General features: G+C 38.1%; 1 protein-coding gene across 2 annotated transcripts; it reads left to right on the forward strand.

The window, feature by feature from the left end:
• Nucleotides 1–1,989: 1,989 nt before the first annotated feature.
• Nucleotides 1,990–26,199, forward strand: LOC131947807 (putative peptidylglycine alpha-hydroxylating monooxygenase 1). 2 transcript variants are annotated; one of them, XM_059309139.1, is made up of 15 exons: nucleotides 1,990–2,152; nucleotides 5,459–5,581; nucleotides 6,223–6,277; nucleotides 6,965–7,055; nucleotides 10,579–10,697; nucleotides 13,323–13,412; nucleotides 14,237–14,285; nucleotides 14,708–14,772; nucleotides 15,071–15,151; nucleotides 16,240–16,316; nucleotides 19,567–19,620; nucleotides 20,720–20,769; nucleotides 21,191–21,358; nucleotides 25,216–25,312; nucleotides 25,811–26,199. In XM_059309139.1, exons 2-15 carry the CDS (start codon nucleotides 5,465–5,467, stop codon nucleotides 25,907–25,909), a joined length of 1,212 nt encoding a protein of 403 aa, XP_059165122.1. In that variant the 5' UTR covers nucleotides 1,990–2,152; nucleotides 5,459–5,464; the 3' UTR covers nucleotides 25,910–26,199. The 2 variants fall into 2 exon arrangements, with proteins under 2 accessions (XP_059165122.1, XP_059165123.1); XM_059309140.1 differs by having other exon boundaries at nucleotides 1,995–2,119.
• Nucleotides 26,200–26,850: the final 651 nt, after the last annotated feature.

Below are 26,850 nucleotides of genomic sequence, written 5' to 3' on the forward strand. Positions count from 1 at the left end.
TGATGTGTTTTTATTTTAATTTTAAAAACTGTTTTTGTGTTCAGAAAAAATGTCTCCTTTTTCCCATTGAGTTGACGTAATCTCGTTAACAGCTTGTGTGTGTGTGTGTGTGTGTGTGTACGTGCGTGTGTATGTCTGTGTTTGTGTGCATGTGTATGTCGTTGGGTAACCATTTTTATTTTACTTCTCCCCCCCCCTCCCCCAATAACCCATATTATATTGACTGGGGAATTCCAAATCTGGACGTATTGCGCAATGTGTTGAAGCTGATGAGAAAATGATAACACGTGGTTTGGCCAACCAATCACATTGAAATGTGTTTTTATACTCTGTGGTTGTTGTATAGGCCTACTACCAACAATGTTGTATGTCTCATAAAGATACCACCGTGTTTTATTTTACACGTACATGCTACATCAGCTAAAATATCAAGTTCACAAAAAGCACACAATTGCACATTCTAATTTACGTATTTGTATGTGCATATTTTAATTCACGAAAAACGACTTGCACATTCTAGTAAAACGAAAACGTTAAACATTTAGTTTACAAAAAAAAAATCATTGCAAATTCAATTCTCCAACAAAAAATATTGCTCATTTTACTTCAGGGAAATAACACTGTACATTAAAAAGTTGATAATATAGTGTATATCGAGATGTCAAATCAATATTTGGCATTTATTGTCAGACCTCAGCCTTTATCAAAGACATCGGTTATAAAAGCTTCCATCGAGTATTTATAACCCTGGTATAGAATCTTACGCTGGTAAGATATTGTTAGATCTTAGCTTTTATCAAAGACATCGGTTATAGATGCTTCCATCGAGTATTTATAACCCAGGCATAGAATTTTACACTGGTTCGTTGATTGATTCCAAATAAAGATACGAGGACAGTCAAAAAGACATTTACTGTCGTCTGCCAATCGACCCGCCCGCACGTGCTGGAAGTCTCGAGCGAGGTCGCGTGACGTGCGACTGGCGCGAGCTGTGCCATGAACGCCTCGCTCTGACCAGTGGGCGCCATTTTGATATTGATAAGCTATTTCCGTCCTTGTCGTGTGCCGTAAAAGGAAAACGACGTCGGTGCCTTGTAGCCATGGAAACAGGAACATTTCCTTAATAGATTTTGTATGGGAGACCGTTTGTGTCGAATGTGAAAAAACACTTTAATAATAGAAATATGATAACAGTATTGTAGCTCTGATGTTTGAAAGATACTGAGGTTATAATCAATGGGAGATTCGTTGAACAATTTGATTAATGAGACTGTCTGATTACAGTCTTGATTTTTTTCATGGCTAGGGATTTTATTTGAAGTATTAAGTACATTTTAGTAGGTGGTGATCTTAGGTTGGTGGTGATCTAAGAATGGTGGTGATCATAGTGGTGATCTTAGGGAGGTGGTGATCTAAGACTGGTGGTGATCATAGTGGTGATATTAAGGTGGTGGTGATTTCAGTGGTAATATTTGGTTAGCCGTGATCTTAGGATGGTGGTGATTTTAATGGTGATCTTAGGTTGCTGATAATCTAAAATGTAGTTTGAGGTTTTTAGCGACCCTAGGTTTGTGGTAATCTTCTGTTTGTGGTGATCTTAGGTTTGTGGTGATCTTAGGTAAGTGAAAATGTTAGGTGATCTTATGAAGCTATCCAACAATGTTCAGTTTGCCAACAAAAGAAACAGAAGTAGACAACAACTATTGAAATGAACTGCTACTCTTCCAGCTGCAGCAACTGTTGGTTTGCTCAAGCAAATATACCGTTAACACATCTTCAACACATCGTCAACACAACTTCAACACATCGCCAACACTTGATACCGTAGAGCCTCATACAAAACACAAATCAATACACACATCACATAAAAAGGGGAGGCGATAGAGTGACGCAGTGAAGAGAGAAAAAAAAAGAAATCCATAGAGAAAAGCAGGAGTACTCCCCCCACCCCCACCCCCCCCCCCCCTCACACCACGATACAGTTCCACAACCTCCTGCAAAGTGTGACGTCAAAACAAGCTTCATCTGACGTGGGCGGCCATTGTTGTCGTTGATTTACTCTCGGATTCAGAACGAGGCTGGCAGACTTCATTCAGCAAGCAGTTGATCGATTGGTTAGGTCTAGGAAAGTGTAGCCACAGGACGCACATATGTGAGTACAGTGTCGTTTACTTGATCCGTTTTACTTGATAAATCACCCGCGCTATAATCGGGATTAATAATCCCAGTCATAATCCTCGTCAGCTTTGACTTTATACATTTGTTATCATCGTTTCCTGGTTCATACAAGTAGCAACTCGTTGAGTATTTAGAAGTTACGTGCGTGTGAGATGTTGTCAACAGGCAGCAATAAATATAGATCTGTTTACCTGCAGGTACTTCCGTGTTAACATATATATATATATATATATATATATATATATATATATATATATATATATATATATATATATATATATATATATATATATATATATATATATATATATATATATATATATATATATATATATATATATATACTTAGACTTATAAATATATCGGTCACTATATATATATATATATATATATATATATATATATATATATATATATAGGCCTACTTATAAATATATTTAAATGCTCTTTAATTTTGTAACAGAAAGATCTAATTTACATTCATTCGATGCGATTATAGATCCATTCCGAAGATTTTCAATGTCTATGATCTATGTAGTTCAACAACACTTGAACGCTTAATGGCTCGGACAATAAGAATAAACCAATAAACGTGTGTTAGAAATGCAGACGGCCCTATGGGGGGAGGGGGGGGGGGGGTAAATGCACTAAAACAAAAGCCGATGTACAGTGTACATCAGACGTTTATTGTTCCCGGCTGATGTGAACGATAGTTGATTCAGTGTGTCTTAGCTTTAAGGGGGTTCAAAAGGGGGTTGGAAGGGTGGTTGGAAGAGTTTGGATAGTTAGGGGCGTACGGATGATTGGGTTGAGTTGGGCAGTTAAGTTGTATGTGTGTGTTGGGGTGTATGGGGTGTTAAGGGTTAGTGGTAGGGGTGTATCAGAGCCATTTTCTACACACGGATTATACATCGAAACACATATGGACCTATTGTTACTGGCTGATGTTTGAACTGGGTCTACCAAAGAAGTGTTCCAAATATCGACCAATGTTCCCAAATGTCCTGAAAGCTTTGTCCTGTTGTTGTGCTCGTGTCCTTGAGCCCCAACACTCCCTTGTGATTAATTAGCTGGCCATGTTGAGTACTCGACTGGTCAAGCTTTTTGCGATGTTCATTATTTGTTCTTGGTTTGTTTTTTGTACCTTAGGGCTTCATCGGATTCGAACACAGGCATTTTTACGATTTAAAAACGAAGCGTACAAAATCTTTGATTAATTAGCGTAATGAGGCTCAGGGTATTTGACACTGAGCTATTGAATCTAGAGTCAGCAACGTATGACGCAATGTGACTCTCTTTTGTCACTTTATTGGACATGTTGGATTCGGTTAAAGGTTAACGTTAGCCAATTAACTAATTCAAACCAAAACATAATCAAACACTAGCACCCCCTACCCCCAATATGTATTACAACTTGGGCTATAAAATACAGCAAGCGTTGTGTATAAGGAATCCTCTTTAGACCTAGCGATCCATTGGGCAGATGAAGTAGAGCTCTTATATTTCTTGGCCTCCGCAAATGAAGGGAAGGTGTGGCCAGCACTTTGCTTAGCCACCTTTACTTTCCCTAACGTGAGTCAGGTACACATCAGAGCTGGGTGGACTCAGGGACATTCTACTGACAAGAACCCGTATTCGCAATTGAGACTTTCGTGTTAACCGTCTAGCGCTCTACCGCTTAAGCCACGTTATGTGTATTTGGTTTTAATTATCAAGCAAATTATAGATAGCATATCGTGCCAGTTTAAGTATTTGTTAATATTGTTTTATGGTGCATTACAATTGATACATGAAATTGATTCTGTCGCCCCAAGCGGATAGCTAATCAATGCATTCGCTGAGCTTCTATCTGTAGGCAGATGTTCAGGTTATGTTTAGATAACTAACTAGTGTGAGCGTGTGTGTGTATGTAAGTGTGTATGTGAGTGTGTGAGTGTATGTGTGTGTAAGTGAGTGTGTATGCGTGTATGGGTGTGATTGTGTGATTATCAAACACAAATCTCTACTATTATTTTGGGTAACAAGTGTGAATGTGTAGGTCTGTATGCGCGCGCGTGTGTGTGTGTGTGGGATTGTCAAAGATAAATCTGGGTAACTAACGGGTGTGTCGGAGTTTGCGTGTGTGTGTGTGTGTGTGTATTTTTTATGTGTGTGTTTGTATGAGTTTGTGTGTTTGTGGAGGAGTGCTACAGCCACTTCCTGCATATGTATGTGAGTGGTTGTTTTTGTGTAAGTGTGTGTGTGTGTATGAGTGCGTGTCCATGTTTCTGTATGTGTTTGAGTGTTTGTATGAGTGTGTGTGTATGAAAGTTTGTGTGATAGTGTGCTGTAGGCACATTCTTCACCAACCCGCATGTGCAGGATTTAAGTTCACCTTAAGTGACCTCACATTCTTGTGTCGTAACTAATTAATTTTTTTAAAAATCAATACAATAAGATTCGTTGTATCGATTGGTGATCGGATGTTAATTATATATAATCTTGCCGTGTAACATTCTTGGAGGTGATCAATTCCTTTGAATCAATACTGGTGGGTTTCATATTGGATAACTCTGCAATGTCATGCGCACTGTTCAGCAAAGGAAATGACGCGAGTTCCCCATTTATCGATGCTATTTATAAACATTTTGATTATCTAATATTGATTGCAAATCTAAAAGTAGCCTACATTTTTTTAAATTGAAAGCTTTAACTTGTAACTGAGATTTGTCTCCTAGATCTAATTATAACCTTTCATTCGTGAATGAAAGGTCTATAAATAGATTTTGAAACTGTCTTAACTTTCCGTGGTTTTGATTAGCTCGACTACGCAAGTATAAAATAAATGTTATATATACAAGTAGTATAACAGCTACGTGGTAGAGGTTACGACAACTAACTCGAAAGTTTCTCGTTCGAATCTCGGTTCGCGTCCGTAGGCTATCATTGAGACCACCCAGCCCTGATGGGTACCTGACTCACGTTAGGTAACGGTGGCTGGGAATAGTGCTGACCTCAGTATTCCTTCTTATGCCGAGGTAACAGTGAAAGGTTAACTCTACTCCATCTTCTGGACCGCTGGGTGCGAAAGTGTAACTTAACTTAACCTACGATATAATGACCAGTTCTAGTCTGGTGGAACTTTGGTTCAAGAACTTGTTAGGTCTTTGGTTAATTTTTGGTTTCAGAAGAGGGAAGTTTAAATTTTCTGATGTGAAAGCAGCTTTTAGAAAACAGTATATATATATATATATATATATATATCTTGTATTGAAATTAAACGCAATTATTTCCTTTCCAGATAAAAATGGCGGCCATAATACCCGCCATCTTGGTGATGTCACTAGGTGTTGCTGTAGCTGCCCCACCCCCTAATGCTGTGACTGAGATCAGTTTTTTGATGCCCCAAGTACAACCACAAGATGTGAGTAGATATCATGTTAGATGACATGTGAGATGACATGTTAGACGACATGTGAGATGACATGTTAGACGACATGTTAGACGACATGTTAGATGACATGTTAGATGACATGTTTGATGACATGTTAGATGACATGTTAGACGACATGTTAGATGATGTGAGTAGATATCATGTTTTTATTTTATTTGACGAAATTGATATCAGCAATGTCAGCCGCATTTCTTTTAGGTTTTGCTTCCATAGTCTTTATCCATCCAAGAACAATCTACATGGAACAGTTGTTTGTTTGACTTTAGAGTTGTCTCTCCTAGATGGGTTGCTGTCCCCAACTTTTGAGCCCATTCTGCTCGGGTTTCGAACTCGGGAAGGCCATTCATTTGAGTTAGTTTTGTTACATACTACTGAAAAAATCTCAATCGACCTCAGCACTAAAATCTGTAATTAGAAAATATTAATGGGGTAGTTCGAAAATATTAACGAATCGTTAGAATATATTAACGGGCCTATATAATAAATTGGGGATTATCATAATGGTTTAATGGGCATTAAAAATGAAATGCTGTAATGTAATTATAATGTACATAATTTATAATTTGAATACGCTAACCTGTAATTAAAAATGTGTATTATAAAATCCACAGCCCGACACATACCTATGTAAGGCCATGAAGGTAGAGGAGGCTCACAAGTACATTAGTAAGTTTTGATCACATCATATACAAGTTTTGTTCAGATCATTTACAAGTTTTTGTCAGATCATTTACAAGTTTAAAAAATAGTTTATAGTTATGTTATTTATTAATTAGATACCAAATAGGGGGCTACCTGCAATGAGAAATATGGCCTCTGTAGCAACGTCATCCAATTAAATACATCTTTCCTTTAGTTTATTTATAATTTATAACAACAATGTTTTTTATGCCCGTAAAATAAAACAAGGGGGTCAAGTGTAACTAAAAAAAGACCTTCAGTCAGTTCTGAAATATGCCTCAAACTCGTTGAATAGTTGTAATTAGTATATTTACAAGTTTTTTTTACACAATATAGTGGCACACCCATGAACGCACTTTTCACTCACGAACTTACACATGCACGCACGCACGCGCACCCATACACACCCATATATATATATATATATATATATATATATATATATATATATATATATATATGTATATATATATATATATATATATATATATATATATATATATATATATATATATATATATGTATATATATATACACACCCACAGCCAATTATACACACACATACACACACATAAATAAATAAATAAATAAATAAATATATATATATATATATATATATATATATATATATATATATATATATATATATATATATATATCTTTCCACCCCAGCTGGATTTGTTCCCACTGCTAACGCCAACATTGCCCATCATATACTTTTGTATGGCTGCGAATACCCAGGAGGTGACCCAGAATCTATATGGTAAGTTAATGATTAGGTGATATGTATATGATATGGTCAGTTTATGTTTTGGTGATATGTATATGATATGGTCAGTTTATGTTTTGGTGATATGTATATGATATGGTCAGTTTATGTTTTGGTGATATGTATATGATATGGTCAGTTTATGTTTTGGTGATATGTATATGATATGGTCAGTTTATGTTTTGGTGATATGTATATGATATGGTCAGTTTATGTTTTGGTGATATGTATATGATATGGTCAGTTTATGTTTTGGTGATATGCATGTGATATGGTCAGTTTATGTTTTGGTGATATGTATGGTATATGGTCAGTTTATGTTTTGGTGATATGCATGTGATATGGTCAGTTTATGTTTTGGTGATATGTATATGATATGGTCAGTTTATGTTTTGGTGATATGTATATGATATGGTCAGTTTATGTTTTGGTTGTATGTATATGTTGCTAAATAACCAGATGAGTATATCTCATACAAGTCTTCCATTGCCTCTAGGCAATCGATTTGTTGTTGAAACCTACATTAGCAATTGAAGCTTAGGTATGAAAACAGAGCTTTGATCATCTAGCAGAGCTTAAGTCTTAGAACAGAGCTTAAATATGATCACATGGCTTATTTATAATAGCAGAACTTACGTTTATAAATAAAATAACCAAAATAATTTATTTATTTATGAAGGAACTTAGGACTGCTAAAAGAGCTTATATATAACCAAAGAGCCTAGATCGGATGGAAAAGCTTATGTATATTAAGAGAGATTAGGTTTTCTAGCAGAGCTTAAGTTACCAGAGAGTTTAGTTCGAAGCTACCAATACAGCATGTGGTGTGTTCGAGGCTACGAATACAAAATGTGGTGTGTTTAGTTCGAGGCTACCAATACAGAATGTGGTGTGTCGAGGCTACCAATACAAAAGTGGTGTGTGTTGAGGCTACCAATACAAAATGTGGTGTATTTGAGGCTACCAATACAGAATGTGGTGTGTCGAGGCTACCAATGCAGAATGTGGTGTGTCGAGGCTACCAATAAAGAATGTGGTGTGTTTGAGGCTACTAATACAGAATGTGGTGTGTCGAGGCTACCAATACAGAATGTGGTGTGTTGAGGCTACCAATGCATCATGTGGTGTGTTTGAGGCTACCAATACAGCATGTGGTGTGTGAGGCTACCAATACAGAATGTGGTGTGTCGAGGCTACCGATACAAAATGTGGTGTGTCGAGGCTACCAATACAGAAAAAGGTGTGTTTGAGGCTACCAATACAAAATGTGGTGTGTTTGAGGCTGCCAATACAGAATGTGATGTGTTGAGGCTACCAATGCATAATGTGGTGTGTCGAGGCTACCAATACAGAATGTGGTGTGTCGAGGCTACCAATGCAGAATGTGGTGTGTCGAGGCTACCAATGCAGAATGTGGTGTGTCGAGGCTACCAATAAAGAATGTGGTGTGTTTGAGGCTATCAATACAGAATGTGGTGTGTCGAGGCTACCAATACAGAATGTGGTGTGTTGAGGCTACCAATGCATCATGTGGTGTGTTTGAGGCTACCAATACAGCATGTGGTGTGTGAGGCTACCAATACAGAATGTGGTGTGTCGAGGCTACCGATACAAAATGTGGTGTGTCGAGGCTACCAATACAGAAAAAGGTGTGTTTGAGGCTACCAATACAAAATGTGGTGTGTTTGAGGCTGTCAATACAGAATGTGATGTGTTGAGGCTACCAATCCATAATGTTGTGTGTTGAGGCTACCGATACAAAATGTGGTGTGTCGAGGCTACCAATACAGAATGTGGTGTGTTTGAGGCTACCAATACAGCATGTGGTGTGTTCGAGGCTACGAATACAAAATGTGGTGTGTTTAGTTCGAGGCTACCAATACAGAATGTGGTGTGTCGAGGCTACCAATACAAAAGTGGTGTGTGTTGAGGCTACCAATACAAAATGTGGTGTATTTGAGGCTACCAATACAGAATGTGGTGTGTCGAGGCTACCAATGCAGAATGTGGTGTGTCGAGGCTACCAATAAAGAATGTGGTGTGTTTGAGGCTACTAATACAGAATGTGGTGTGTCGAGGCTACCAATACAGAATGTGGTGTGTTGAGGCTACCAATGCATCATGTGGTGTGTTTGAGGCTACCAATACAGCATGTGGTGTGTGAGGCTACCAATACAGAATGTGGTGTGTCGAGGCTACCGATACAAAATGTGGTGTGTCGAGGCTACCAATACAGAAAAAGGTGTGTTTGAGGCTACCAATACAAAATGTGGTGTGTTTGAGGCTGCCAATACAGAATGTGATGTGTTGAGGCTACCAATGCATAATGTGGTGTGTTGAGGCTACCGATACAAAATGTGGTGTGTCGAGGCTACCAATACAGCATGTGGTGTGTTTGAAGCTACCAATACAGAATGTGGTGTGTCGAGGCTACCAATACAAAATAGGGTGTGTCGAGGCTACCAATACAGAATGTGGTGTGTCGAGGCTACCAATGCAGAATGTGGTGTGTCGAGGCTACCAATGCAGAATGTGGTGTGTCGAGGCTACCAATAAAGAATGTGGTGTGTTTGAGGCTACCAATACAGAATGTGGTGTGTCGAGGCTACCAATACAGAATGTGGTGTGTTGAGGCTACCAATGCATCATGTGGTGTGTTTGAGGCTACCAATACAGCATGTGGTGTGTGAGGCTACCAATACAGAATGTGGTGTGTCGAGGCTACCGATACAAAATGTGGTGTGTCGAGGCTACCAATACAGAAAAAGGTGTGTTTGAGGCTACCAATACAAAATGTGGTGTGTTTGAGGCTGTCAATACAGAATGTGATGTGTTGAGGCTACCAATGCATAATGTGGTGTGTTGAGGCTACCGATACAAAATGTGGTGTGTCGAGGCTACCAATACAGCATGTAGTGTGTTTGAAGCTACCAATACAGAATGTGGTGTGTCGAGGCTACCAATACAGAATGTGGTGTGTCGAGGCTACCAACACAGAATGTGGTGTGTCGAGGCTACCAATACAGAGTGTGGTGTGTTTGAGGCTACCAATACAGAATGTGGTGTGTTTGAGGCTACCAATACAGAATGTGGTGTGTTTGAGGCTACTAATACAGAGTGTGGTGTGTTTAGTTCGAGGCTACCAATACAGCATGTGATGTGTTGAGGCTACCAATACAAAATGTGGTGTGTCGAGGCTACCAATACAGCATGTGATGTGTTGAGGCTACCAATACAAAATGTGGTGTGTCGAGGCTACCAATACAGCATGTGATGTGTTGAGGCTACCCATACAGAATGTGGTGTGTGAGGCTACCAATACAGAATGTGATGTGTTGAGGCTACCCATACAGAATGTGGTGTGTCGAGGCTACCAATACAGCATGTGATGTGTCGAGGCTACCAATACAAAATGTGGTGTGTCGAGGCTACCAATACAGCATGTGATGTGTTGAGGCTACCCATACAGAATGTGGTGTGTGAGGCTACCAATACAGAATGTGTTGTGTTGTTTCAGGGACTGTGGTGAGATGTCCACAACGACCAGGAACTATCAGAAGGGCAGCGTCTGTGCTGAAGGGAGTAGGATACTCTACGCCTGGGCCATGGAGGCTCCACGTCTTAACCTGCCCCCAGGTGAGTCAACATGAGTCGACTAGGTGAGTCGACCTTAGTCTTACCTGCCCCCAGGTGAGTCAACATGAGTCTTACCTGCCCAGGTGAGTCAACATGAGTCTTACCTGCCCAGGTGAGTCAACATGAGTCTTACCTGCCCAGGTGAGTCAACATGAGTCTTACCTGCCCAGGTGAGTCGACATGAGTCTTACCTTCCCAGGTGAGTCAACATAAGTCTTACCTGCCCAGGTGAGTCGACATGAGTCTTACCTGCCCAGGTGAGTCGACATGAGTCTTACCTGCCCAGGTGAGTCGACATAAGTCTTACTTGCCCAGGTGAGTCGACCTTAGACTTACCTGCCCCTAGGTGAGTCAACCTTAGACTTACCTGCCCCTAGGTGAGTCAACCTTAGACGTACCTACCCAGGTGAGTCAACATGAGTCTTACCTGCCCCCTAGGTGAGTCAACCTGACCGAGGTGTCTACCTGACTCCGCGTCTAAACCTCCCTATAGCTGAGCCAACATGAGTCTTACCTGCCCCCAGGTCACTCCACCTTAGTGTTACCTGCCCCCAGGTGTCACCCCACCCCAGGTGAATCAACCTACCCCTTGTCTTAACCTGTCCCATGTATCAAACTGCACATGGTGAGGGCAAGATTAAAACTCACGTGCACATTATTACGCAGCTGTTGGTATAAATACGTTTTACTTCACTGTTTGCTACAGGTTATGTTTGTTATAGCGTTAGTTCGATAATTTTATTGTATACGTATAAGTATATATATATATATATATATATATATATATATATATATATATATATATATATATATATATATATATATATATATATATATATATATATATATATATATATACCACCCCACAGACTATTAATATAAGCTTAGAGCCAGGGTATGAGGTTGAGGGAACCGATGGTTTGTTAGCATCCGTGGGTGGTGGCTAAAAATAGCTCCAGGCTAGCAAACATGGCTGACAAAGATCGATGAGGCCAATATAAAGCCTGATTGCCGTAGGTGGCCAATCTCGCGTCGTATCGGGGGAAAGATTAAATATCAATGTGTGTGTGTGTTAGGGGTGTGGGGGAGAGTGCGTTTTATTGTGTGTTTCTATGAGTGTGAGTGTTTGTGGTAGGGTGTGTGAGAGAGATGCATCTGACGTGACTCGACATCTGAATCAAAATTAAATATTTGACTTTTTTTTTGGCGATGAAAAAGTTTCCTTACACAAATAGGGCCTACATTGTTTCCATACAATTTTGTTTTACTATTTTTTTAGTAAAAATATCGTATACCTTTTCCCACACATAATTGTTTTTTAGCGCAATTTCCATTCTGGAGAATTGCGTTTATTAACTCGTCATTTCTGGGAATGGACGGATGGATGTCCGCAGCTTTAAGTCGTATCTCCTCCTCAACGAAGCAATATCGAGGACTAGTTCCAAAAGCAAATATGTTAAGCAAGTTCCGAGGATGATTGTGGGCCAAAATAATTTCCGGAATTCCTTCCTGGATTTCCCGGAAAAGCCAAAAAACCTCGAAAAAAATGCAGTTTTTGGCCCATATCTCGGCAACCAGACCACTTAGCGACTTGAAACATTTACCAATCGATTCCTGCCATAATTTAGAACAATAATGCCGAAGAAAGTTTTCAAAAAATCCTTTCGTTCGGTCACAACATTTTTTTTTAAATTAAATTATACATAATACATTACAGTACTATATAGCAAATAAGGCAGTGGAAGGCGAAGGAGGAGGAGGGTAAATCATGTGACCTGGCTGGCTTAGCAGCGAACTGCGCGAGCAGTTCTGTATAGCAATATAGAGAGCGCGACAACTAAATACCCCCTAAATACCCCCTACACGTCCGCAATTTTTTTAAAATCTCGTTAATAAATATTTTTTCTGTTTTGTTTTGAATTATTAAAACTACTTGTGTTGCATTACTTATTTGCTGAATATATGATTTATCTCGATTTAAAATTGTTATGGCTAACATAAGGAAATTGCGCTTAAATTGTTACTAGACTTTTTATTAACTTGTTTTAATTTATGAAATTAATATCAGCAAGTATTCATCATTGAATTGTAAAGGTTATTTCCTAGGTTAAATTAAAAGGAAAACAGCTTCCCTCATCAGCGAGACACATTTCTTTTTGAAAAACCTCTCACATTAATAAAACATGGTTATATTAAGCCTTATTTAAAGGTTTAGGCTTAGGTTAGGTTTGTAGTTAAACGATAACCGAACTGACGATTTCGAAAACGACTGTACATGTCCGTAAAGCATGCACAATACTTTGGTAATAAGGCTAACATAGTTTATGAATATTTAAAAAATACACAGCTTTAGAGTTTAATTTTATGACTAATCTCGTATGAACTCAACTATATACTAAAATAAATTCGCATAAATTGTCTAATAATACTTTCATTATTAATTCTATCATGTAATGTATGAGAATGTTTTTTTTTGCGACTAACTCTGTTAACGATTTGATCATGGCTAATGTTGACGATTACCATAAACCCCACAACCCTAGTCATCTAATTAACGTAAACCTACTAATATTTAACCCACATAAACTTTGTTTTTTATCACCCCCCCCCCCCCCCCCACAACAGATGTGAGTTTCGACGTGGGACAGAAAACGCCCATCAAATACCTGGTCTTACAGGTGCATTACAAGAACGTGACCAGCTTCAAGCCACCACGTGAGTACGGGGGGGGGGGGGGGGGGTGGACGGCACCTACATGCTGCACGTCGTTCAGCTCCATCACTGCTGCATGCCTTACAACTACAACATTTTGATACAACCAACATACAACCAACATACAACCAGCATACAACCAACATACAACCAACATACAACCAACATACAACCAACATACATCCAACATACAACCAACATACAACCAACATATAACCAACATACAACCTCTCAACAATCAGCATGCGAAAAACTTTGTTAAATAATCTAATCTAATTAACTATCCAGTTTCATCAATTATCCACTTTCATCAACAATCCACTTTCATCAGTTATCAACTTTTATCCACACTACCTAAATATTTACATCACATTCTTCACGTATACTAATTCAAATGTTTTGTTTTACATAAACTATTACACGTATACTAGTTAAAATGTTTTATTTTACATCAGGGGTTCCCAACCTTTTTTTTTTTACTCTAGAGCACATTTTAAAATATCGGTAGGGTGGCGGGCACCACCTATTTTAAATCGACAAACTCCTTCCAGAGGCGTAGCGACCCTTCCCGTCACCCGGGGACAAAACTTTCGATTTGCACCCCCCCTCAAACTTTCGATTTGCACCCCCCCCAACCACCCCTCAAACTTTCGATTTCCATCCCCTTCAACCTCTCAATAATGTTTATGAAAAAAATTCTGTCTCTGTCGAATAGTGAGAGGCGGGCACAAACGAATCGTTCGGCGGGCGGGCACGGGGTTGGGAACCCCTGTTTTACATGAACAATCATACGTATACTAATTAAAATGTTTGTTTTACATGTGCAGTAAATCAAAAAGACAGCTCGGGTCTTACTCTAATTACCACCCAGACAGCGTATGTTATTTTTTCAAAAAATTACTTTGTGTAGATACTATATAAGATAGAATCTTTACAAGATAGAATCTTTATAAGATAGAATCTGTATAAGATAGAATCTTTATAAGATAGAATCTGTATAAGATAGAATCTTTATAAGATAGAATCTTTATAAGATTGAATCTATATAAGGTAGAATCTTTACAAGAAAGAATCTATATAAGGTATAATCTTTATAAGATAGAATCTGTATAAGATAATCTATATAAGGTACAATCTTTATAGGAACAATTACAATATTTTCAGTAAAAATAGTGATAATTGTTTACAATCAATTTGAAAGAAACATTTGATGTATTATGTTTCCTTACCAAAAGTAAACATACAACGTATTGTCAACGTGTTAGAACTAACGTTTTTTTTTAAAATCATTATTACAGGACACCTAAAGAGGCAGGTGTTTACCTTATGGTGACTGATGGAGTCATAAGGGCCCACACAACAGGTAAGTGACGTGTACACGCTGGAGTAAGGTCACCGGTGTAAAGTCAGTCGTTATTTAAGCACTCACCATTGGGAATACACGCTTTGTGATATAGAGAGTACATAAATTTGGGAATACACGGCTTGTGATAGGGAAACAGAATTGAGTACTAATCTGCCATATAGAGATACACAATCTATATAATAACACAGAATGTCTAATCTACGAGCCCACACAAAACTACAAGTAGGCCTACACACATTGCATAGGGTAATTTGATTGTTGTCTAAATGCCTCATGTCGTGACCTTTGCCCCCAGAATACTTTGAAGTGGCCTGTGAAATGCCAGAGGACATTGAGATAATCCCTTTCGCTTACAGGACCCACGCGCATACGCTAGGTAGGACACACGTGTAGTGCTCGATTTGTTACTTAACAATTACAGTGGTACTAGATTTGTTATTTAATAATTACAGTGGTACTAGATTTGTTATTTAATAATTACAATGGTACTAGATTTGTTATTTAATAATTACAGTGGTACTAGATTTGTTATTTAATAATTACAGTGGTACTAGATTTGTTATTTAATAATTAGTGGCAATAGGTTTGTTATTTAACAATTACAGTGGCACTAGATTTGTTATTTAACAATTACAGTGGCACTAGATTTGTTACTTAACAATTACAGTGGTACTAGATTTGTTATTTAATAATTACAGTGGCACTAGATTTGTTATTTAATAATTAGTGGCAATAGTTTTGTTATTTAACAATTACAGTGGCACTAGATTTGTTATTTAACAATTACAGTGGCACTAGATTTGTTATTTAACAATTACAGTAGCACTAGATTTGTTACTTAACAATTACAGTGGTACTAGATTTGTTATTTAACAATTACAGTGGCACTAGATTTGTCATTTAACAATTACAGTAGCACTAGATTTGTTATTTAACAATTACAGTGTCACTAGATTTGTTATTTAACAATTACAGTAGCACTAGATTTGTTACTTAAAAATTAGTGGCACTAGGTATGTTATTTAACAATTACAGTGGCAGTAAATTTTTACTTAACAATTACAGTGGCAGTAAGTTTGTTAATTAACAATTACAGTGTCACTAGATTTGTTATTTAACAATTACAGTAGCACTAGATTTGTTACTTAAAAATTAGTGGCACTAGGTATGTTATTTAACAATTACAGTGGCAGTAAATTTTTACTTAACAATTACAGTGGCAGTAAGTTTGTTAATTAACAATTACAGTGGCAGTAAATTTGTTATTTAACAATTACAATGGCAGTAAATTTGTTACTTAACAATTACAGTGGCACTAGATTTGTTACTTAACAGTGACAACACATTTCTCAGGAATTTGGTTTTTATAAAAAAATTTTCTGATGACATTTCGTATTCGACCTTTGACCCCATCATCTTAAGTTAGGTCACGTGAGCTATAATTTAAAATGTGCTCACGAACAGGTCGCGTCATCTCCGGGTACCGGGTACGCGACGGCAAGTGGACGGAGATTGGCAGGAAGGACCCCAGACTCCCCGAGGTTAGGGTCAACGTTGTGTTGTTCAATGGCTTGATCAGATATGACATACACTTCATTCATTGTTTAGTAGCGGATATAGATCTAAAGGTTGTAACTCATTTATTGTTTATTAGCGGATATTGTTTAGTAGAGGGTATAGATCTAAAGGTTGTAACCCATTCAATGTTTAGTAGAGGGTATAGATCTAAAGGTTGTAACCCATTCATTGTTTAGTAGAGGGTATAGATCTAAAGGTTGTAACACATTCATTGTTTAGTAGCGGATATAGATCTAAAGGTTGTAACACATTCATTGTTTAGTAGCGGATATAGATCTAAAGGTTGTAACCCATTCATTGTTTAGTAGAGGATATAGATCTAAAGGTTGTAACCCGTGCATTGCTTAGTAGAGGATATAGATCTAAAGGTTGTAACCCATTCATTGTTTAGTAGAGGGTATAGATCTAAAGGTTGTAACACATTCATTGTTTAGTAGCGGATATAGATCTAAAGGTTGTAACACATTCATTGTTTAGTAGCGGATATAGATCTAAAGGTTGTAACCCATTCATTGTTTAGTAGAGGATATAGATCTAAAGGTTGTAACCCGTGCATTGCTTAGTAGAGGATATAGATCTAAAGGTTGTAACCCATTCATTGTTTAGTAGAGGATATAGATCTAAAGGTTGTAACACATTCATTGTTTAGTAGCGGATATAGATCTAAAGGTTGTAACACATTCATTGTTTAGTAGCGGATATAGATCTAAAGGTTGTAACACATTCATTGTTTAGTAGCGGATATAGATCTAAAGGTTGTAACACATTCATTGTTTAGTAGCGGATATAGATCTAAAGGTTGTAACACATACATTGTTTAGTAGCGGATATAGATCTAAAGATTGTAACACATTCATTGTTTAGTAGAGGATATATATCTAAAGGTTGTAACACATTAATTGTTTAGTAGCGAATATAGATCTAAAGATTGTAACACATTCATTGTTTAGTAGCGGATATAGATCTAAAGATTGTAACACATTCATTGTTTAGTAGCGGATATAGATCTAAAGGTTGTAACACATTCATTGTTTAGTAGCGGATATAGATCTAAAGGTAGTAACCCATTCAATGTTTAGTAGAGGATATAGATCTAAAGGTTGTAACCCGTATATTGTTTAGTAGCGGATATAGATCTAAAGGTTGTAACACATTCATTGTTTAGTAGCGGATATAGATCTAAAGGTTGTAACACATTCATTGTTTAGTAGCGGATATAGATCTAAAGGTTGTAACACATTCATTGTTTAGTAGCGGATATAGATCTAAAGGTTGTAACACATTCATTGTTTAGTAGCGGATATAGATCTAAAGGTTGTAACCCATTCAATGTTTAGTAGAGGATATAGATCTAAAGGTTGTAACCCGTATATTGTTTAGTAGCGGATATAGATCTAAAGGTTGTAACCCGTATATTGTTTAGTAGAGGATATAGATCTAAAGGTTGTAACCCATTCAATGTTTAGTAGAGGATATAGATCTAAAGGTTGTAACTCATTCATTGTTTAGTAGCGGATATACATCTAAAGGTTGTAACACATTCATTGTTTAGTAGCGGATATAGATCTAAAGGTTGTAACTCATTCATTGTTTAGTAGCGAATATAGATCTAAAGATTGTAACACATTCATTGTTTAGTAGCGGATATAGATCTAAAGATTGTAACACATTCATTGTTTAGTAGCGGATATAGATCTAAAGGTTGTAACACATTCATTGTTTAGTAGCGGATATAGATCTAAAGGTAGTAACCCATTCAATGTTTAGTAGAGGATATAGATCTAAAGGTTGTAACCCGTATATTGTTTAGTAGCGGATATAAATCTAAAGGTTGTAACCCATTCAATGTTTAGTAGAGGATATAGATCTAAAGGTTGTAACTCATTCATTGTTTAGTAGCGGATATACATCTAAAGGTTGTAACACATTCATTGTTTAGTAGCGGATATAGATCTAAAGGTTGTAACACATTCATTGTTTAGTAGCGGATATACATCTAAAGGTTGTAACACATTCATTGTTTAGTAGCGGATATCGATCTAAAGGTTGTAACTCATTCATTCTTTTAATATATATATATATACATATCGATAATCTAGACAGATTATGAACATCCACATCACAAAATAAACACAACATCTAGACACAGATTATGAACATCCACACCACAAAATAAACACAACAGCTAGACACAGATTATGAACATCCACATCACAAAATAAACACAAAAGCTAGACACATATTATGAACATCCACATCACAAAATAAACACAAAAGCTAGACACATATTATGAACATCCACATCACAAAATAAACACAACAGCTAGGCACATATTATGAACATCCACATCACAAAATAAACACAAAAGCTAGACACAGATTATGAACATCCACATCACAAAATAAACACAAAAGCTAGACACAGATTATGAACATCCACATCACAAAATAAACACAAAAGCTAGACACAGATTATGAACATCCACATCACAAAATAAATACAACAGCTAGACACAGATTATGAACATCCACATCAGAAAAAAAATTTAACAGCTAGACACAGATTATGAACATCCATATCACAAAGTAAACACATCTAGACACGGATTATGATCCACATCTCAATATAAACACAAATAAACACAACAGCTAGAACTATGTTGTTGTTCCCATTCCAAAAGCCGAAAAGTCATTTATAAACCAAATACACAATAGTACTTAACAAGAGTATGATTAAGTTAACAAACATACTGATTATATTCTTTGTACGAATTGAAATTAAAGTTGTTAATGCTTCATAAAGTAGTGCAGATTATTGATAAATTAATGTTTTTCTAGTAAAAACAAATTAAATTAGAATATTGCCCTTTTACTTATTTTTGTACCTTTTTACTTTATATACAAAGTATAGAGAAAGTCTTGTAAATGTAATCGTGTAAAAAAAAAATGGAGATTTATTTTGCAAATCTCGACGTTTTACAGCTTCCTGAGTCGGAAAAACATAAATTTGAATAGTCTCCCGTTTTTTTTTAAAGGTGCACATTTGAAGTATTTATGTAATCTTAACGTATTAAAAACACATGAGGTCATTAATTATCAGATATTCAAAATTACTATGTATTTATAATTTGTATATAAGTACATCGTAAGCCATGTTTTATGAAAAGAAAAAAAAAGAAAAAAAAAGTAAAATCTTTTTTTTTAAATTTACAGATGTTTTATAACGTAACAAATCCTGGAATCACAATCAAGAAAGGCGATATTTTGGTAAGTTGTGAGCTGACTGAGCTGTTCTGTGTTGATGTCGACAAACCAGCTGATGGTGGGTGTTGTGTTTTGATAAGAAAGGTGGACGGCAGAGGCCCTTCCCGGCGCCTGGGGACAAACTTTCAATTTGGCACACCGCAACCCCCACCCACAGGAAAACTTTTAATTTGGCGCCCCCCCCCCCTTGTATATTTTTAATATATTTATAATGCAAAACTGCAGCTAAAATGAGCTTTTAATTTTTTTTCAACCCATTTTGGCACACCCTAGGGTCCACCGGGGACATATAAACCCCCCCTCCCCGACCCTCCCCTTCGCTACGCCTCTGGTGGACGGTCTCTATAACCAAGAAGTTTCAAAACAAAAACGAATTGACGTTTGTGAGTGTGGAGATCATGTGACGTACACATACCTTATGGGCGACTGTTTGAAGTTACTTGTCCACTTGTAGAATTTGTGAAACTGTGTAGTTGTCATTGACAATATTGGATCAATGCTAATTGCCTTCAGTATCCATGGGTTATCCGTAAAACATTGCTGGCTGTGGCTAAACTCAAAATGTTTAGTGTAGTATTTGTATTAATCATTTTAAATCTGAGATATTCTAGCTATTCCCTATAGAGATAGCATACTTCTTGTCTTCATAAATATTTAATAGTATTCGTATTTTATGATTTTATAAATCGTAAGGTTGTTGTCCTTATCGTCCCATAGTATCGCCATAGACTCATTATATTTCTATATCCTAATTTATCATTACTGAAAACTTAAGTATTTGTCAACAAATGTCTCTTTAAAGAGTCCCCACCCAATATCTACTTGACCAGGTCTTGACATTGAAGAAAAATGTCGCCCCCCCCCCCCCGTCCTACTTGACCAAATCGACCACGAACAACCACTTTCCCCACCCCTTGTCTACTTGACCAAATCTTGACACTGAACAGCCATGACCCCCCCCCCCCCCCCATGTCTGTCCTACTTGACCAAATCTTGACACCCCCCCTCTATCTTATGGACCACACCTTGAACAATCATACCCCCGCCCACATACTCTATTGGACCATACCTGACCTTGAACTTTCACCTTCTGCGTCACCAGGCCGCTCGCTGTACTATGGAGAACACACTAGACCATGACGTGGCTATCGGGTAAATATGTTTGTCTAGTGCTCACATATACATATTCTAAAATGACTTTCTAAAATATTCTAAAAATGACACCAATACGATCAATGTTGACTAAAATGACTCGCAAATAACTCTAAAAAATGACTAATGACTAAAATAACTAAAAAAAACGACTTTCAAAGAAAGAAAATTTTCGTTAAACTTAAAGTCGTAAAAATAACGTTTTAGACTCTGCATAAAATCAATTTATTTAAACCATGCATTTAAAAAAATCAATTTATTTATACCATAAGTACAAACAATAAATTTATTTAGATAATAATTTTTTAAAAAATCGACTCTATTTAGACCATAAAATAAAGCAAAAAATAAATTGACTTAGACACATGAAAAAATCTATTTACCGAGAAAACAATTAACAATGAAAGACAACTGACCACAGGTCGACCCAGAACGACGAGATGTGTAACTTCTACATCATGTACTACGTCAACACACCCCCCACACTACAGCAAGACGTATGCTCCAGCTACGGCCCACCGACCTGGTACTGGGAGGACTTTGAGGACCAGAAGGCCATCAACCTTAAGGCCCAGCCCAGCACCATCAGGTAAGGCCATCAGCCTCTAGGCCTAGCACCATCAGGTAAGGCCATCAACCTTAAGGCCCAGCCCAGCACCATCAGGTAAGGCCATCAACCTTAAGGCCCAGCCCAGCACCATCAGGTAAGGCCATCAACCTTAAGGCCCAGCCCAGCACCATCAGGTAAGGCCATCAGCCTTAAGGCCCAGCCCAGCACCATCAGGTAAGGCCATCAACCTTAAGGCCCAGCCCAGCACCATCAGGTAAGGCCATCAACCTTAAGGCCCAGCCCAGCACCATCAGGTAAGACCATCACCCTTAAGGCCCAGCCCAGCACCATCAGGTAAGGCCATCAGCCTTAAGGCCCAGCCCAGCACCATCAGGTAAGGCCATCAACCTTAAGGCCCAGCCCAGCACCATCAGGTAAGGCCATCAACCTTAAGGCCCAGCCCAGCACCATCAGGTAAGGCCATCAGCCTTAAGGCCCAGCCCAGCACCATCAGGTAAGGCCATCAGCCTCTAGGCCTAGCACCATCAGGTAAGGCCATCAAACTTAAGGCCCAGCCCAGCACCATCAGGTAAGGCCATCAACCTTAAGGCCCAGCCCAGCACCATCAGGTAAGGCCATCAGCCTCTAGGCCTAGCACCATCAGGTAAGGCCATCAACCTTAAGGCCCAGCCCAGCACCATCAGGTAAGGCCTAGCACCATCAGGTAAGGCCATCAACCTTAAGGCCCAGCCCAGCACCATCAGGTAAGGCCATCAGCCCAGCAATATCAGGTAAGGCCATCAACCTAAAGGCCCAGCACCATCAGGTAAGGCCATCAACCCAGCACCATCAGGTAAGGCCATCAACCTAAAGGCCCAGCACCATCAGGTAAGGCCATCAACCTTAAGGCCCAGCCCAGCACCATCAGGTAAGGCCATCAACCTTAAGGCCCAGCCCAGCACCATCAGGTAAGGCCATCAACCTTAAGGCCCAGCCCAGCACCATCAGGTAAGGCCTAGCACCATCAGGTAAGGCCATCAACCTTAAGGCCCAGCCCAGCACCATCAGGTAAGGCCATCAGCCCAGCACCATCAGGTAAGGCCATCAACCTAAAGGCCCAGCACCATCAGGTAAGGCCATCAACCTAAAGGCCCAGCACCATCAGGTAAGGCCATCAGCCCAGCACCATCAGGTAAGGCCATCAGCCCAGCACCATCAGGTAAGGCCATCAACCTAAAGGCCCAGCACCATCAGGTAAGGCCATCAACCTAAAGGCCCAGCACCATCAGGTAAGGCCATCAGCCCAGCACCATCAGGTAAGGCCATCAACCTCTAGGCCCAGCACCATCAGCCTAGCACCATCAGCCTAGCACCATCAGCCTAGCACCATCAGCCTAGCACCATTAGGTAAGGCCCAGCACCATCAGGTAAGGCCATCAACCTCTAGGCCCAGCACCATCAGCCTAGCACCATCAGCCTAGCACCATCAGCCTAGCACCATCAGCCTAGCACCATCAGGTAAGGCCCAGCACCATCAGGTAAGGCCATCAACCTAAAGGCCCAGCACCATCAGGTAAGGCCATCAACCTAAAGGCCCAGCACCATCAGGTAAGGCCATCAACCTCTAGGCCCAGCACCATCAGCCTAGCACCATCAGCCTAGCACCATTAGGTAAGACGGTCAACCTCTAGGCCTAGCACCATCAGGTAAAGTGTTAGTCTCAGACAGGTAGGGATAAAACCTAGCAGGCATCAGAAGGCTTAGCCAAACACAATACGGCGAGGCATGATGATGATGATCTAGTATTCAGGTCGTTATTAGGTCATCCTTGTCTAGGTCATTGGGTAGTTGTAATCGGGAGCACGAGCAATTTTTCTAGGGTGGTGGTGGTATTACATAAACTATTTAGAGATCATCGTTTTTTTTTTTAAATAGCGCATGTGATAAAGAAATACCTGAAACTTTCACTTCTCGTTATATGCTTCTTATTTAGTTCGTCTATTCAGTCTGTCGAGTCTTAATGTAAACAATATGTTGAATTCTATTGTCCTATACAGTGTGTTATGTCGTAATGTAAACAATGTGTTGAATTCTATTGACCTACATACAGTGTGTTGTGTCGTAATGTAAACCATGTGTTGAATTCTATTGACCTACATACAGTGTGTTGTGTCGTAATGTAAATAATGTGTTGAATTCTATTGTCCTATACAGTGTGTTATGTCGTAATGTAAACAATGTGTTGAATTCTATTGTCCTACAGTCTGTTGTGTCGTATTGTAAACAATGTGTTGAATTCTGTTGTCCTTTAATGTGTTGTGTCGTAATGTAAACAATGTGTTGAATTCTATTGTCCTACATACAGTGTGTTGTGTCGTAATGTAAACAATGTGTTGAATTCTATTGTCATTTAATGTGTTGTGTCGTAATGTAAACAATGTGTTAAATTCTATTGTCCTACAGTGTGTTATGTCGTAATGTAAACAATGTGTTGAACTCTATTGCCCTACAGTGTGTTGTGTCGTAATGTAAACAATGTGTTAAATTCTATTGTCCTACAGTCTGTTGTGTCGTAATGTAAACAATGTGTTGAACTCTATTGTCCTACAGTCTGTTGTGTCGTAATCTAAACAATGTGTTGAATTATATTGTCCTACAGGCTGTTATGTCGTAATGTAAACAATGTGTTGAATTCTATTGTCCCACAGTGTGTTATGTCGTAATGTAAACAATGTGTTAAATTCTATTGTCCTACAGTTTGTTATGTCGTAATGTAAACAATGTGTTGAATTCTATTGTCCTATACAGTGTGTTATGTCGTAATGTAAACAATGTGTTGAAGTCTATTGTCCTACAGTCTGTTGTGTCGTAATGTAAACAATGTGTTGAACTCTATTGTCCTACAGTGTGTTATGTCGTAATGTAAACAATGTGTTGAATTCTATTGTCCTACAGTCTGTTGTGTCGTAATGTAAACAATGTGTTGAATTCTATTGTCCTACATACAGTCTGTTGTGTCGTAATGTAAACAATGTGTTGAATTCTATTGTCCTACAGTCTGTTGTGTCGTAATGTAAACAATGTGTTGAATTCTATTTTCCTACAGTCTGTTGTGTCGTAATGTAAACAATGTGTTGAATTCTATTGTCCTACAGTGTGTTGTGTCGTAATGTAAACAATGTGTTGAATTCTATTGTCCTACAGTGTGTTGTGTCGTAATGTAAACAATGTGTTGAACTCTATTGTCCTACAGTCTGTTGTGTCGTAATGTAAACAATGTGTTGAATTCTATTGTCCTACAGTGTGTTGTGTCGTAATGTAAACAATGTGTTGAATTCTATTGTCCTACAGTGTGTTGTGTCGTAATGTAAACAATGTGTTGAACTCTATTGTCCTATACAGTGTGTTATGTCGTAATGTAAACAATGTGTTGAAGTCTATTGTCCTACAGTCTGTTGTGTCGTAATGTAAACAATGTGTTGAACTCTATTGTCCTACAGTGTGTTATGTCGTAATGTAAACAATGTGTTGAATTCTATTGTCCTACAGTCTGTTGTGTCGTAATGTAAACAATGTGTTGAATTCTATTGTCCTACATACAGTCTGTTGTGTCGTAATGTAAACAATGTGTTGAATTCTATTGTCCTACAGTCTGTTGTGTCGTAATGTAAACAATGTGTTGAATTCTATTTTCCTACAGTCTGTTGTGTCGTAATGTAAACAATGTGTTGAATTCTATTGTCCTACAGTGTGTTGTGTCGTAATGTAAACAATGTGTTGAATTCTATTGTCCTACAGTGTGTTGTGTCGTAATGTAAACAATGTGTTGAACTCTATTGTCCTACAGTGTGTTATGTCGTAATGTAAACAATGTGTTGAATTCTATTGTCCTACAGTGTTATCCCCGGTGCAGACAAACCCCTGATTAAGACCAAGCAAAAATTCTATTCCAATCCTCTGCTGGAAGCTCGAGATGAAGAACTAGAAGAAATGGTAACTGTCACATTTTTTTCTATAGTAACATTAGTAAAAAGTGATGTGTCACATTCTTTACATGGCCAAGTAGATTTCACTCTCTTATGAATTTGTTAGATAATGTCTTGTTTATTTTGTAGCTTATCTTTGTCATTTTTGTTTTCGTTGTCGTAATCATTATTATCATCATCATCACATTATCATATCATACCAGCATCACCATCACCGTTATCATCATAAAAATCATTATCGTTAGTATCGTTATCGTTGTCGTTGTTATTATCGTTGTCGTTATCGGTATCATTATTATTATCGTTATCGTTATCCTTATCGTTATCACTATTATATCACAATCTGCACACATCATCATCATAATCACCATCATCATCATCATTATTATATCACTAATATATCACCATCATCATCATCATCATCATCATCAATGTATTATTACTGTAACTCCCAAATTCAAACGATGACGTATTTTCACCTGTCCCTATCCTTGACCTCGCTCAGGTCCCCAGTGAGTTAAGCGCTGAAGAGATCATGTACCTGCTACAGAAGATGGACGCCGAGCGCCAGGAGGGAGAGAGATCCTACCTACCTGACTACTAGCAGCTACAGGAACAACCTCACGTTTCCTGGGCTAGTGGGCAGATGACGTCAAGGGCTGGGGCGCAATGAGGTGGGGGGGGGGGGGGTACAAATGTACGACGCCATCCGCGTTTACTGTATTTGAATGAAATAAAAATGTCTAAACAAATTAACTGTAGCCTGGTTTAACAGCAATTAAAAAATAATTCTAGGGAAGGTTTTGTATCAAATGTAGATCACTATCTAACTCGAGCCGTTGGCTCTGTTGTAGTTGACTTGACTTTATACAAGTGGTTAGATGGAGTGGGGGGGGGGGGGGGGAGGAGTGTTGACACATTTGCACATTTCAGTCCTTTAAAGTTTATGAGGTATTTATGGGCATCGTTTAGCTTCGTACCCCAAGTTTTACTAAAACGTCTAAAACGAAAACACAGCAATTAAATTATTTAAAAATAAATAAAAACAAATATGAAACAAACCTATTTTATTTTTTTGACGCGCTGAATGTTTAAAATTATTTAAAATCTTTAATAAAGCAATTCTTGCCAGCAGTAAAATATTTTATTCCAACCTATAACTATCTACCAGACTACACTCACGAAAATGGAATAAATAGCTGAACAAATGGTACGAACAAACAACTTGACGTTTATTATGTAAGCATTAAATCGACATTTTAAAAATGTAATAATCGAAACACATTCGATTAAACATTGAACAAATCAAAAGACTATCCAATGAAACCCAGCACTTTTTGAATTTTTAAAGCAATTTTGAAAAAAAATGCTGCTTTACTGTAATATAATATGTTTTACATGAGCCCACCAATACTATGTATAAAAAACGGCCCAACAATTATTACTGGTCATTGCTGGGCATATTGTATCAGACATCATGGCGTGTCCTGCAGCTCATAGTATTTCAGGGAAACCTGATTAAGAGGATTTGTTACCTTATATTGT

Source organism: Physella acuta, unplaced genomic scaffold (genome assembly GCF_028476545.2).
Source record: "Physella acuta isolate Inbredline_101_S28 unplaced genomic scaffold, ASM2847654v3 ptg000607l, whole genome shotgun sequence".
Lineage (NCBI taxonomy): Eukaryota > Metazoa > Mollusca > Gastropoda > Physidae > Physella > Physella acuta.